The sequence below is a fragment of the Mauremys reevesii genome, linkage group 5 (assembly GCF_016161935.1).
Source record: "Mauremys reevesii isolate NIE-2019 linkage group 5, ASM1616193v1, whole genome shotgun sequence".
NCBI lineage: Eukaryota > Metazoa > Chordata > Testudines > Geoemydidae > Mauremys > Mauremys reevesii.
Genome location: NC_052627.1, coordinates 140825135 through 140840978, shown reverse-complemented (window position 1 = coordinate 140840978; position 15844 = coordinate 140825135). Strand labels below are relative to the sequence as shown.

The 15844-nt window shown below is 49.7% G+C and overlaps 1 protein-coding gene across 5 annotated transcripts in view; it reads right to left on the bottom strand.

Moving 5' to 3' along the window:
- The window catches only part of SEMA4F (ssemaphorin 4F), a 292420-nt gene that overhangs the window by 26076 nt on the left and 250500 nt on the right, over positions 1–15844 (bottom strand). For all 5 annotated transcript variants that reach the window (XM_039539850.1, XM_039539849.1, XM_039539848.1 and 2 more), the window contains 3 exons: positions 8745–8892; positions 5046–5268; positions 3744–3853 (listed from right to left, as the gene is read on the bottom strand). In XM_039539850.1, coding sequence (XP_039395784.1) covers positions 3744–3853; positions 5046–5268; positions 8745–8892 — 481 coding nt within the window. The remainder of the gene's footprint in view (positions 1–3743; positions 3854–5045; positions 5269–8744; positions 8893–15844) is intronic.

The following is a 15844-nucleotide window of genomic DNA, read 5'->3' as shown; positions in this document are numbered from 1 at the left end:
AGAAAGCCTTGTCTATCTCATCCTCCTGGTCCGGTGGTCTATAGCACACGCCCACATCACCACCACCCTTGTTGCTCTTGCTTCTAAACTTAACCCAAAGACTCTCAACAGGCTTTTTCTCCAGTTTCATACTGGAGCTCTGAGCAATCATACCACTCTCTTACATACAGTGCAACTCCTCCACCTTTCCTCCCCTGCCTGTCCTTCCTGAACAGTTTATACCCATCCATGACAGCGCTCCAGTCATGTGAGCTACCCCACCAAGTCTCTGTTATTCCAATCACATCATAGTTCTTTGACTGCGCCAGGACTTCCAATTCTTCCTGCTTGTTTCTCAGACTTCTTGCGTTCGTGTACATGCACCTAAGATAACTAGCCGATTGCCCTGCTTTCTCAGTATGAATCAGGAGGCCCCCCCATTGCACCCTCCTCCTTGTGTTTCCTCCCGGTATCCCACTTCCCCACTTACCTCAGGGCTTAGATCATCGTCCCCTGGTGAACCTAGTTTAAAGCCCTCCTCACTAGGTTAGCAAGCCTGCCTGCGAAGATGCTCTTCCCTCTCTTCATTAGGTGGATCCCATCTCTTTCTAGCAATCCTTCTTCCTGGAACAACATCCTGTGGTTGAGGAATCCAAAGCCCTCTCTCCGACACCACCTGCGTAACCACACATTTACCTCCACAATTCGACGGTCCCTATCTGGGACTTTCCCTTCAACAGGGAGGATGGACGAGAACAACACTTGCGCCTCAAATGCGTTTATCCTTCTTCCCAGAACCACATAGTCTGCAGTGACCTGCTCAAGGTCATTCTTGGCAGTATCATTGGTGCCCACGTGGAGCATCGTGGTACCCACAAACTCATACAAGTTTGCAGCATTCAGTGGGCATAACTGGACACTGCAAGATGGAGGTTCCTAGGGTTGTGTCTGGGACCAGAGATATTGGCTAGCTGCACAATCCACAATTGGTTGCACAATCCAAGCAGCGGCTGGCCAAAAGTGCTCACTCATGTAGCTGGGAGCAGCTTACATGCTAGAGGCTGTGTGGGAACAACCCAGGAGTGGGGGTTCTCACAGCAGAGCAGGGTAAGGCTGGCTCCCAGAGTTGAGGATTGGAGTGACCTAGAAGATCACCGGTCCAGATAACACCAGGGGAACATCACAGCAAGCAGGGTGTATGTACGGCTTGTTACGTCACACAGGGTACGTGAACTTCTAGATCCGGTGGAATTTTCTGTCAATGGGGGGAACTGCACTGTCCTCCCCAGGGGTCCAAGGACAGAACATAGGACACTTCCCTGCTCCATGAATATGATGGATGGATGTGACATGCAGAGGTTGATAAGTTCTCTAATAACTAAATACTCAGGCTGCTCTATGTAACAAATAAAGGGTAAGTTTCCTTCGACATGGTCCAGGGGCCAGAAGATGATGCTAGATAAACTCAGAGTAGAAATAAGGGGCAAATATTTTGTTTAACAGTGAGGGGAATTAATCACTGGAACAACTGACCGAGGGATGTGGTGCATTCTCCATCACTTGGAGTCTTTAGATCCAGGCCTGGCTCTCCACAGGATCTGCTCTAGCTCAGACAGAAATTATGGGCTGGATGCAGGAATCACTGGGTGAGGTTTTCTGGCCAGTGCTACACAAGAGGTCAGATTACATGAGCAGAGATCCCTTCTGCCCTTGAAATCTGTACATCTGGGAATCTCTTACACCCCAGTGACCAGGTCCCTCCCCACCCCATTGATTTCTGAGGCTTTTCTATCATTTGACAGGTGCGGTCATTATACTATCCCCATCAACACCATGCACCCCTTGATGAAGTATCCTGAGCAGCCTTGGTGGCAGAGTGCAATGGGGAAGCAGTGACGTTTAGAAACAGGGAGTACTGCATCACAGCCGCAAGGTCCCTTAAGGCCGAGGCACCAGGTGCTCAGTGCTGATAGTAGATTTTCGAAGACCAAGCACTGCCCACATTGTGCTTTGAAAAATTTCCGTGCAGTCTGAGAGACTAAATCTGGGCCCCTAGAAGGGTCCCTTTGACAATCCTCATGCATCTCCAGCATGCTCTGCATGCAGGCTCTATAATCCCATGAGCCTCTGGGTGCCTCTCCTGCATAGATCTTTGCATTCCTCCCACTTTGTGCAGTTTCCTATCACCTCCTTCACAAATCAGGCAGGGATCAGCCAATGGGACACTCCTCCTCTCTGGTGTGAGGAGGAGTGCAATACAACAAGTGGAATATAGCCAGCCACTTGAATAACATTTTGAGTGGGAGTTGTCTCTCTGGGGATGGGTGAAGAGGGAAGTGAGACGGGTGCGAGAGTTGAGACTCAGCAAACTGCACAATGAATAGGAAGACATCCTCAAACAGGAACTCCCAAGGGGGACACAGCAGAGCCAGCTCAGTGCTAGCACCTCCACCAGACAATGACATGCTATACTGCAGCAGCAAGAAAGGAGCTGGATGGGGTCACAGCCACATCTCTTGAACTAAAAATTTGGATTCACAAAGGATCACGTGCCCAGCCCAATAGAAACTGCTCTTTTAAGAGTTCCGGTTCAGTGCCAAGCATGGATCCATCCATATGGTAACTCTCAAAAGAGCAATCTATGACCCAGGTACAGAGAACTGAACAGTCTCCTGCCTATGAGGTGAAAAGATTAAGGGTGTGATCATCAGGGCAGAGAAGTGCAATGTATTGTGGGGAATGTCCACTCACAGCTGAACAAAACGCTCCTGAAGACTAGAGGAAGAGCCTGTATACCTGCAAGGACCTGAGAAAGGAACTGCAGACAGGGCCAACGCAGCTGACCTGTCTCCCCACCTCACACTGAGTCTGGGATCGGGAAGTCGGCCCAAGGTACCTGAGAAATTCTCTCTCTGCTTTGGATGACACCATGACACCTATATACCCCGATTCCCCGGAATCGAGCCCCATGCCTAAGAGGGCAATGCGCCATAGGCACCTTTTTAATTTTTAAAATTTTTTTTACATACCTGGCGGCGGTCCGGGTCTTCGGCGGTAGGGAGTCCCTCATTTGCTCCGGGCCTTCAGCGGCATTTTGGCGGCAGAGGGGTCCTTCAGTGCCGCGGAAGACCCAGAGTGAGTGAAGGACCCCCTGCCGCGAAGTGTCGCCGAAGACCCGGCCCGCCACTGGGTATTCGAATCGGGCCCCACAGTTCCTAAAGCTGGCCCTGTATATACTGCTGGAGCTGCCAGCCACAAAGGGAAGGCCCATGAGCATAAGGATAGCACTTTTGTGGCCATAGCCCACAGCTGCGGGAGTCACTCCCAGCACAAATCTCAGTGCTGCCAGGACCACATATTAAACTCACGTGACCACCATTCCTACAGCAACCAGCTGACATGGACGGGGTAAGAAAAACAAGATTCCATGGAACTTTTAATATATAACCTGTAAGATGTACAGTTGCCATGGTGCTGAGCACAGTATAAGCACTCAGGCAGATAACCGGGGCATCTGGGTAAGGGAGGAATCTATTACCCTCACCAACAGGGAGCAATGGAACCCAGTAAACCTCATTTGCTAGTGAATTAGGGATAAGGAAGGCTGGGGCCAGGCAGCCACTTTTTGGATTTGATCCACCAGACCCCCATTTTCCCACCCTGTACGTGTTGTTTCCTTTTCAAATACCATGTGTCCATCAGTGCTTGGAACATGCCAGCCTAGCCAGAGCTAGCTCCAGGCACTCAGGGGTTTGTTCTCTCACCTCGTGGAGCTGCAGGTTCTGAATTGGCTGGGGCTCTGGGAACAGTGTCAGATCCTCAATGATGACAGCTTTTTGGGCAATCTTCACTGCTTTGTGCAAATGTCCATCCTCTGCAAAGGAAAGGCCAGAGCAGGGGGAGAGATTAGATCAGCACCACCATCTGGTGCCACAGCAGCAGAGACAAGCTCCACAACTGTCCCTTCCCAAAAGGGCCTCAGCTCCCATGCCAGGGGGTGGCCATTCTTGCTCTCACCTCAGATAGCTGACCCTCAGCCTGCATCTCAAGCCCTCCCTGACACCTCCTCTCTCCATCACTGCGGACAACATCAGCATCTGCCTGTCACTCTGTCCCATAATGCAGAGGTCCCCTTTGATTCTGGATGTGAGGACCTAGAGAGAGGTCATACCATGTCTATGTCTTGCAGATTCTTTCTACATAATGTCTCTAAGATATGGACTCTCCTACCCACCCACATAGCTAAAATTCTCATCTGGGCTCTGGTTCTTACACATCTCCATTACTGAACATGCTTCTCCCTGGCCTTGACAAATGCAGTCTTGCCCAACGCACACCATTCAGAATACTGCTGCAAAGATTGTTTTCCTAGCCCATTGCTTTGACCATGCCAGCCCCTCCCCGCATACCTCCACTGGTTCCCCCTTTTCTGTCACTTCAGACATATGCCCTTGTCTTTGCTTTCAAGCCCCTTTGCAACCTATTCCCACCCTACCTATCATCTCTCATTAACTACTGAAATGCTGACTCCTGCTCCGAGTCAGACCATCATGCCAGCTTCCACTGCCCACTTGTTACATTTTCAAACAAACATTTTGTGCCTTCTCCCCTGCTACCCCCACACTTGGGAGACGATCCCAGCAAACAGCCCCCAAACTAACTATTATCCTCCTTCAAAAACCTCCTTTGCTGTGAAGTCTAGAAAAAAATTGACAATGGTGCTAGTGTGCTGAGCCCACTTCCTACCATGTTGACCAATATTGTCTGTTGCTTGGTACTCCCCCCATAGTCTGTCTGTGTCCATCTCTTGTGTTATTCTTAGACTGTAAGCTCCTTGGGGCAGGGGCTTGTTTGTTCTGCATTTGTACAGTCCCTAGCACCATGGGGTCCAGGTCCATGACTGGGCTCCCAGGAGCTACAATACAATTAATCAATCATCTCTCCACTCCATGTGGCTGCCCTCAGGTGACTGTACCTGATTTATAGTCATACTCTCCCAACCTGTGCCCATTCTTTCCCTGTGCCTGTCCATTCCTGTCCCCACCCAGTGCTGCCATCTCCCTCACCGGTCCCCAGGTACAGCATATCATATTCCTGCCCAGAGATGCTTCTGACACGATGTACTGCAATTCTGAGGTACTGTGTGTCCAGCTTGACCAACACAGGCCCCATTTCCAGTGGGTGAACAACCTGGTCCATGAGAGGATGATCTCGGACAAATGTCAGAACACGGTCAGGCAGCGCCAGCGAGGAGCCAAAGCCAGCCAGCTTCATGCTCTTGGTAATGCACTGTGGGTAAAAAACAGGAAGACATGTTCAAATGACCTGGGCAGCAGAACACCTGGACTGGATGTTGTTTCCTAGTCAGAAACTGGTAATTCCACTCCTTCAGCACCCTCGGGATCTTCTGAATACAAAGTATGGTGCATACAGGGTTTCATACACACAGTAGAAAATCACCTTGTGTTTCAGCAAATTCCACTGGGGACTGGGGCTAACTCCACAATGGCTCATTCAGGCTTTTAAGGCACATCTCAGAGCAATAGAGGGACTACTTAGCTGCCCTTACAAACAGGTCACAAAGGTATCTACAGGCTAATGGCTGGCTAGGGAGATGGTTAATAGCTTAACTAAGCACCTGAGAAAGGGGGATATAATGAGACGCATTAGAAACCACTGCCATCTCTGCCTACAACAAATCCTCCCCAGATTAAATCTGCCCTCTCACAGAGACAATCAGTTATTTTTGGCCATTATAATTGCTAATTTTGGGACTTCAGTGTTTTGCCATTTTCACCTTTGCTGTATTTGTGCATTTTGCCTAGAAAGTTTTACTTGTAATTAATTTTTATATATTTTTAAAGTATGTTTTTTTGCCCAGGAATTTTTGAAGTATTGGTGTTTTGCCTTGAGTGCTTATTAGGCACTTCTGATAAAATCAGTTATTTTGTTAAAGAGGCATTCTCCTATAGTAGCACTTTTTTTAATAAGAAGTTACAGTAGCAACTTTTGTGCGACCTGGAATTGCAGGATTGAGCACAGCACTTGCTGGCCTGCACAAGTGTACGTGAGATTAACAAACACTAGCGTCCCACCTCTCATTCAATGTTACCCCTTTCGAGCAATTAGGTTGCGACCCGACACTGCTTGGTTTGACTGATGTTTTCTCTTGATGGCTCCTGGCTTAGCGCGCCAATTTGTTGATAAATTGGGCACAGTTAATTGCTTGACCACACTTTGGTTTGTTATGAAATATACTTAAGAGACAAATAACCAACGTTAGTTAGGTTTATTGCTATAAGCCATTATAATATAATACAGGAAAAAAGGTTTTATACCGGGGTGGGCAAACTTTTTGGCCTGGGGGCCACATCGGGGTATGGAAATTGTATGGCAGGCCATGAATGCTCACAAAATTGGGGGTAGAGGTGCGGGAGGAGGTGAGGGCTCCAGCTGGGAGTGCGGGCTCTGGGGTGGGGCCAGAAACGAGGAGTTCAGGGTGCGGCGGGGTTAGGCTCTGGGGTGGGGGTGAGGCTGGGGCTGAGGGTGCAGGAGGGGGCTCCAGACTGGGACCAAGGGGTTTGGAGAGCGGGAAGGGGATCAGGGCTGGGGCAGGCTGTTGGGGCGCGGGGGGTGAGGGCTCTGGCTGGGAGTGTGGGCTCTGAGGTGGGGTTTGGGGTACAAGAGGAGGCTCTGGGCTAGGATCAGGGCTGGCTCCAGGGTTTTTGCCGCCCCAAGTGGGGGAAAAAAAAAAAGCCGCGATCATGATCAGCGCCTGCTCCACCGCACCACTCTTTTCTTCGGCGGCAATTCGGTGGCCGGTCCTTCCCTCTGAGAGGGACCGAGGGACTTGCCACTGAATTGTCGCCGAAGAGCCCAACGTGCCGCCCCAAGCACCTGCTTGCTGAGCTGGTGCCTGGAGCCGGCCCTGGCTGGGATCGAGGGTGGGAGGGGGAGATCAGGACTGTGGCAGGGGATCGGGGCACAGGGGGCGCTCAGGGGTACAGGCTTCGGACGGCGCTTACTGGAAGCATGTTCCTCCTCCGGCTCCGAGGCACGGCCAGATGGCTCTGCAAGCTTCCCCCTCCACAGGCACCACCCATGGAACCGCGGCCAATGGGAGCTGCAGGGTTGGTGACTGCGGACGGCACAGTGTGCAGAGCCGCCTGGCCATATGTCCGCGTACTACGTAGGAGACGGAATGGGGTCATGCCGGCTGCTTCCTAGGAGCCGCGCAGAGCGGAGCAAACCCCTCAACACTGCTCCCTGTCTGGAGCACTGGAGCGGGGCAAACCTCCAACCCTGCTCCCCAGTGGGAGCTGACGGCTGGATGTGGCCTGCGGGCTGTAGTTTGCCCACCCCTGTTTTATACAATACCAGTCTCCAGGAAACCACCTCATGCAGTGTTGTTACATTTACTTTATAGAATCACGGAATCATAGAATATCAGGGTTGGAAGGAACCTCAGGAGGTCATCTAGTCCAACCCCCTGCTCAAAGCAGGACCAATCCCCAACTAAATCATCCCAGCCAGGGCTTTGTCAAGCCTGACCTTAAAAACCTCTCAGGAAGGAGCTTCCACCACCTCCCTAGGGAACCCATTTCAGTGCTTCACCACCCTCCTAGTGAAAAAGTTTTTCCTAATATCCAACCTAAACCTCCCCCACTGCAACTTGAGACCATTACTCCTTGTTCTTGTCTGTTTATGTGGAACGTGGACTCCCAAAGTTATACCCTAAAGCCATTTTTATATCCTACCTGTTTACAAGTAAAAGGTATTGTGTACGTTATTTGAAACTAAATTTAACCAATTAGGTTTTTACTTTTTTTTTTTTTTATAACATGGTGTAACCCTTATAGCTTTATTCTGTACACATGCATTTTAGCTACCAAAGGGTATGACACCACCTTCTAGTTTTGTACTAGGGTAGAACAATTATTTGTTATGTCCTCTTCCTTTGGGACATTCCAGCACAGGCTTGTGAGCGTAACTTTCTTTTTGCTCCCATGGTAAAGCACTCATCTGTACCAATTTTGACAGCTTTTTTATTTGCTTAAGCCAACACTTGTATCAGAGGGGTAGCCGTGTTAGTCTGGATCTGTAAAAGCAGCAAAGAGTCCTGTGGCACCTTATAGACTAACGGACGTATTGGAGCATGAGGTGGCACAGGACTCTTTGCCACTTATTTTAGTGAATGCAAAGGTTACGGGACACTTAGCATAAGTTATCAGGGTTATATAAAAATTATAGGCCAATTTAGGCTATATAACTGCTATAATATTTGTGCTTACTGCATACTGAGATAGATAGGTAGATATGTGTATGAATGATGTGGTACATATTATTAATATGATACGTATATATATTAGGCAGCGTATGTTAGTCCAGGGCCGGCTCCAGCGTTTTCGCCGATCCAAGCGGGCGGAAAAAAACCCAAAAACCGCAATTGGCGGCACTTCGGCGGCAGCTCTACCGCCGCTGCTTCAATCTTTGGTGGCAATTTGGCAGCAGGTCCTTCCCTGAGAGAGGGACTGAGGGACCTGCCACTGAATTGCCGCCGAAGAGCCAGATGTGCCGCCCCTTTCCATTGGCCGCCCCAAGCACCTGCTTGCTGCACTAGTGCCTGGATCCGGCCTTGTTTGTCAACACCTCCCTCACCGCCCCACCCAGTGTTCTAGGCCAAAGCCTGAAGGTCCACAGCCCTGTTCATGAAAAAGGAAAAAAAGAAGAGATCTGTATCTGTCAGCATGGTTCTCATCACTTACTGCGCCTGGCCGTGGCTCAGGGACATCCCCACCCATGACACTTGTCCACTTGTCACAGTCATGTTTAAATTCCTTGAAACGGCCGTTCATGGCTTTCTGGATGTCCCGAATGCTGTAGGCACAGACAGCTGAGACCTGGCCGCCATCCCTGAAGGAGAAACAGAAAGGGACGTTAATTAGCTGTAAGAGAAACTTTGAGCAGATTGTCAGGGGAGAATCCCCAGACTCCGAGTGGCACCATGGAATGACTTGTGTGAAATTAAATAAGGAGTGTGGCCCATACAACCTCTCAAGTTTCTATTTAGCATATAAAAAAGAAGATTTAGAGGTGACTTGATTACAGCATATAAATACCATCATGGAGGAAAAATGCCAGGTACTAAAGGGCTCTTTAATCTAGCAAAGAAAAGCATAACAAGACTCAGTGGCTTGATTCTGGAGGCAGATAATTCAAATCAGAAGTTAGGGACAATTAAAAAAAAAACAAAGAGAGATAAGTCATTGGACCAAAGTATCATGGGAAGTGGTGAATTCTCCAGCTCTTGATGTTTTCAGATCAGTACCGGATGCCTTTATGGAAGGTGTGCCTTAGTCACACACCATACAGGGGTAACTGAGTGAATGTAATGGCCTGTGATGTACAGGAGGTCACAGTAGGTGACCTAATGGCCCCTTCTGGCCTTAAACTCTATGAATCCAGTTATAGGCATTATCAGTAGAGATATGTACTTTGGGGAAATTCACTCATGAGCCGTAAGAAACCCCTAAAGAGCAGGGAATGAGGAAGATATTTAGATAAGTGACTGAAAAATTGCTCTCCTGAACTAGGCACCAGATCTCAAAGCTAGGGCAAAAGTGATGCTATGAAGGTAAGAATTGAGCTCTGTATATTTCTACACTGAGGACATTACAGAAGGCAAGCCCTGTAAGACACCTTGGTTGCAATGGGATGGGATATCTGCTAACCCACAGCATGTTCCTATAGAGGATTTGACCCAGTGGGATCTATCAGGAGGAAATAGCCTGTCCCCTAACTCTACTTGGGGGATTGTTCCATTAGATAGCAGTTAGGAGCACTTTTAATGTCATGCATATGCGTGTGTCAGGGTGTACACTAACCTCCATTGAAGAGGAAAGATTTGGGGAAGACAAGTGAAAATCAGTAACCACATTAGGGAAGAAATTGGGGTGTGGGCCCATTACCCATTTGTCTTCAGGGAAGGCTGTGTAAGTAGGGCTCAGTGGTAAAGGATGGGACTCTAGTTCTCCTGGCAGATGTGTCACCATAAAACATTATAACAGTAGATGCAGAAGACCTGGCACAGGCAAAAGCAGCTTCGCATGTCAAATCCAGGGGTTCCCAAGTATCAGACCTACGTATCACAATGTGGCACTGTCGGCAGAACTTGGGACAGGTCTTGTTTGATAAAATGGTTATTTTCCTATATTGTAGCTGTTGTACTTCAAGATGTGTTGTCTCTCTCTTCGCCTTTGGTGTGGGCACACCCAGTGTGCTCAAACCAAAGAGTTCATGACACAGCATGTGCCCTGCACCTCCTGACTAGGGTGGTCAAGTGTCCAGTTTTTGACTGGAAAGTCCAGTAAAAAAGGGGACCAGACACCAAAAGTCAGATTACTGTGGATGGGGGAGGAAGGGGAGTGGAGGCACCCGGTCATCAACCTGCACCAGCCCCTGCTCAGCCAGGGCTCCTCCTACCTGCATCACATGGGCAGGCAGCAGGCTCCACATCAGGCTGCAGCTCCTGTCCCAGCCCCAGAACAGAGGGAGCCCAGCTGGGGAGAGGGGCAGAGGTGGAGAGGATTGAGCAACCAGGAAGAGGGAGAGGGGAGAGCAGTGAGTGACTGGGGAAGAGGCAGGACAGGGGGAAGGGCCTAGGGGGAAAAGAGGTGGGGCAGAGAGAGAGAGTGTGTGTGTGTGTGGTTTCCAAAAATTAGAAAGTTAGCAACCCTACTCTCTACACCATGGGCCAAAGGCATAAATGGTGGAGTCCCTGATCTCCTTTCAGTTCCTTCACACCAGAATCATGATGAGATAGACTCCAAGGAAGAGGGAAAGGAGGGTAGGCTGTGGGTTCTCACACAGTTACAACGCAGTTAAGTAACAGATTTTTCTTCTTTATGTGACTGCACACATCCATTCCACTTAGATGACACCCAAGCAATGCATCATGGTGGTGGGGCCTGGAGTCAATTTGAAAAGGGATTGCACCGTTGCTCTCCCAAAGTCAAGTCAGCTTTGGAAGCTGCAATAATCACACAATGCTTGGCAAAGCTATGCCTCGAGGACCATGTCTCTGCTTTACAGATGTCCTCTATAGGCACATTTTTCAACAAAGTCAGGCAAGTTGCTTGGGCTGTGGTAGAATGCGCTGCCACGCTTGGAGGACAAAGTGTTAGCTAGCTCATAAATGAGGGTTGCCAGCCCTCCAAGTAAAAAAGGGAAGCACCAGAGATGGGGGTTGGCTTATGAACGGGTATAGAGAGGGAGAGGTGGGACACAGCCCCTCCCCTCAACAAAGAGAGCAAGGAGAGGCAGCACAGCCGGCAGAGACAGAAGGGAAGAGACAGAGCCAGTCTCTCCGCTTCTGGCCACGCTGCTCTCCCCACCAGCCTCTGAAGCAGTTGCAGCTCCGGGGCTGGTAGGCTGCAGCCGTGCCTCTTGGCCCCACCCCCCAGAGAAGGCTGTGGCCACGCCGCCCAGCCCAGCTCTCTGGAACATGCTGCAACCGCGCTGCCCAGCCTGTTGAAGCAGCTCCAGCCAGGTCAGAGACATCCTCCCCTGGCCCTCCCCAGATAAGGTGGGAAGGGGTGAGATGGGGAGAGTGTGGGGGTCCCAGGCTAGGGGTGGGGTCATGTGGGGGGTGGTCACAGGGGTTACTCCCCTGACTCCCAGCTTCTCCCCCCCAAAAAATGTCCCAGCCCCTCAGGATAAGCAGCTGGCATGCCGGGAAACTTTGTTTACTTAGGTTTACCTCCATGCCTGCAGATGCTCGAGGTAAACAAACCATCTCAGCCCACCAGCGGCTTATCCTGATGGCCCAGGAGCCAAAGTCTGCTGATCCCTGAATTATAAGGTCGGCTTATGAACGGGTCATAACAATTTTCCATTTTTACTTATCCATTTTGGGAGGGGGCGGCTTATAAACGAACAGGCTTATGATCGAGTATATACAAATAGATGTGGTCTATATAAAAAGAGGACACAACAAACATTTAGTTTAGGGAGTCTCTCCTCATCCTTATGCACACACATCTCAGGGGAAAAAGTAGGCAGATGGATTGTCTGGTTATGGTGAGAGCTGGACACCACCTTCATTAGAAATTCCAGATGTGGTTTCATTGAGACTTTGTATTTATAGAATGTGGTACGGGGGACCTGTCATCAGGACTTGCAGCTCTGCCCACTTCTCTTGCCCACATGATAGAATCATAGAATATCAGGGTTCGAAGGGACCTCAGGAAGTCATCTAGTCCAACTCCCTGCTCAAAGCAGGACCAATTCCCAACTAAATCATCCCAGCCAGGGCTTTGTCAAGCCTGACCTTAAAAACCTCTAAGGAAGGAGATTCCACCGCCTCCCTAGGGAACCCATTCCAGTGCTTCACCACCCTCCTAGTGAAAAAGTTTTTCCTAATATCCAACCTAAACCTCCCCCACTGCAACTTGAGACCATTACTCCTTGTTCTGTCATCAGGTTCTGCATCTGACGAAGGGGTATTCACCCACGAAAGCTCATGCTTTCTAGTCTATAAGGTGCTACAGGACTCTCTGCTGCTTTTACAGATCCAGACTAACACGGCTACCCCTCTGATACCAGGTACCACCGAGAACAGTCTAGATCCATCCTCTTTGGAACCCCACTTCAGGTAGCGGCAAACAGCAGAGGGAGCGGCGAACAGCAGAGGCTAACAGAGGGAGCGTGCCTGGGATCTGTCCATGAGAAGGTAAGCTAAGTGCTGCATTTAATGGGGCTGGTGAGTATCTGAGTGTCTGTTGCAGGGGACAGTTTGTCAGTTTGACCGTGTGCTTGATTGTTTGTTTGAACAGTGTGAATTGGGAGGCTTTGTTCCAGGTGGGCCTTGAGTGGGCCTGACTGCTATAAAAAAGCAGTCAGCAGCGAACCAGCTGAGCAGCGAATAGCAGAGGCTAACAGAGGGAGTTTGCCTGGGAGTTTGCCTGGGGAGAGCCCACTGAGGCTTTCATCTCGCGGGCTTCTGTGAGTTGCTGCAACAGCTGAGGAAGCTCTTAGAAGGAAGAAATTATGGAAAGTGAGCGTTCGGCTGTTGTAACCTGCACAGAGTGTGCCATGTTTGTCTTTCTTCCACATGACAGAAGCGACTTTGGCTGTACAAAGTGCAAGCTGGTCTCTATATTGGAAGAGAAGGTTTGAGGTCTCGAGCAACAAATATCAACCCTGTGTTGCATAAGAGAAAATGAAGATTTCCTGGACAGATATCAGGATATGCTTCTATGGGCACAATGTCCTGAAGAATCGGAGCAGGTTGTGCAGAGGGGAGAGAGGGACGGTGAAGAAATTTGGCAGCATGTGACCTCCAGAAGAAGAAAGAGGAGCGTCCACGTACCAGCAATGGAGATACAGATGAGCAACCGTTTTCATGTTCTCTCCATAGGTACTAATGTGGAGAGTGGAGTAGATGATACATCTGAGAGAAGGGAGCAGAAGGAGACTCCACCGATTGGAAGGCATGAGATGTACTGTCCTAGGGATGGGGGTTCCACGACCACCACTCCCAAGAGAAGGAGGAGGGTGGTGGTGGCTGGGGACTCCCTCCTCAGGGGGACTGAGTCATCTATCTGCCGCCCCAACCAAGAAAACCGAGAGGTCTGCTGCTTGCCAGGAGCTAGGATTCACGATGTGACGGAGAGACTGCTGAGACTCATCAAGCCCTCGGATCGCTACCCCTTCCTCCTTCTCCATGTGGGCACCAATGATACTGCCAAGAATGACCTTGAGTGGATCACTGCAGACTACATGGCACTAGGAAGAAAGATAAAGGAGTTTGAGGCGCAAGTGGTGTTCTCATCCATCCTCCCTGTGCAGGGAAAAGGCCTGGGTAGGGATCGTTGAATTGTGGAAGTCAACGAATGGCTACGCAGGTGGTGTCGGAGAAAAGGCTTTGGATTCTTCGACCATGGGATGGTGTTTCAAGAAGGAGGAGTGCTAGGCAGAGACGGGCTCCACCTAATGAAGAGAGGGAAGAGCATCTTCGCAAGCAGGCTGGCTAACCTAGTGAGGAGGGCTTTAAACTAGGTTCACCAGGGGAAGGAGACCAAAGCCCTGAGGTAAGTGGGGAAATGGGATACCAGGAGGAAGCACGAGCAGGAGAGTGCAAGAGGGGAGGACTCCTGTCTCAGACCGAGAAAGCGAGACAATCAGCGAGTTATGTTAAGTGCCTATACACAAATGCAAGAAGAATGGGAAACAAGCAGGGACAACTGGAAGTCCTGGCATAGTCAAGGAACTATGATGTGATTGGAATAACGGAGACTTGGTGGGATAACTCACATGACTGGAGTACTGTCATGGATGGATCTAAACTGTTCAGGAAGGACAGGCAGGGCAGAAAAGGTGGGGGAGTTGCATTGTATGTAAGAGAGCAGTATGACTGCTCAGAGCTCCAGTATGAAACTGCAGAAAAACCTGAGAGTCTCTGGATTAAGTTTAGAAGTGTGAGCAGCAAGGGTGATGTCATGGTGGGAGTCTGCTATAGACCACCAGACCAGGGGGATGAGGTGGACGAGGCTTTCTTCCGGCAACTAGCAGAAGTTACTAGATTGCAGGCCCTGGTTCTCATGGGAGACCTTAATCACCCTGATATCCGCTGGGAGATCAATACAGCGGTGCACAGACAGTCCAGGAAGTTTTTGGAAAGTGTAGGGGACAATTTCCTGGTGCAAGTGCTGGAGGAACCAACTAGGGGCAGAGCTCTTCTTGACCTGCTGCTCACAAACAGAGAAGAGTTAGTAGGGGAAGCAAAAGTGGATGGGAACCTGGGAGGCAGTGACCATGAGATGGTCGAGTTCAGGATCCTGACACAAGGAAGAAAGAAGAGCAGCAGAATACGGACCCTGGACTTCAGAAAAGCAGATTTTGATTCCCTCAGGGAGCTGATGGGCAGGATCCGCTGGGAAAATAACATGAGGGGGAAAGGAGTCCAGGAGAGCTGGCTGTATTTTAACGAATCCTTATTAAGGTTGCAAGAACAAACCATCTCGACGTGTAGAAATATAGCAGGCGACCAGCTTGGCTTAACAGTGAAATCCTTGCTGATCTTAAACACAAAAAAGAAGCTTATAAGAAGTGGAAGCTTGGACAAATGACCAGGGAGGAGTATTAAAATATTGCTCAGGCATGCAGGAGTGAAATCAGGAAGGCCAAATCACACTTGGAGTTGCAGCTAGCAAGAGATGTTAAGAGTAACAAGAAGGGTTTCTTCAGGTATGTTAGCAACAAGAAGAAAGTCAAGGAAAGTGTGGGCCCCTTACTGAATGAGGGAGGCAACCTAGTGACAGAGGATGTGGAAAAAGCTAATGTACTCAATGATTTTTTTGCCTCTGTCTTCACAAATAAGGTCAGCTCCCAGACTGCTGCACTGGGCAGCACAGTATGGGGAGAAGGTGACCAGCCCTCTGTGGAGAAAGAAGTGGTTCAGTACTATTTAGAAAAACTGGACGAGCACAAGTCCATGGGGCCGGATGCGCTGCATCCAAGGGTGCTAAAGGAGTTGGCGGATGTGATTGCAGAGCCATTGGCCATTAACTTTGAAAAATCATGGCGAACGGAGGAGGTCCCGGATGACTGGAAGAAGGCTACTGTAGTGCCCATCTTTAAAAAAGGGAAGGAGGAGGATCCGGGGAACTACAGGCCAGTCAGCCTCACCTCAGTCCCTGGAAAAATCATGGAGCAGGTCCTCAAGGAATCAATTCGGAAGCACTTAGAGGAGAGGAAAGTGATCAGGAACAGTCAGCATGGATTCACCAAGGGCAAGTCATGCCTGACTAACCTAATTGCCTTCTATGACCAGATAACTGGCTCTGTGGATGAGGGGAAAGCAGTG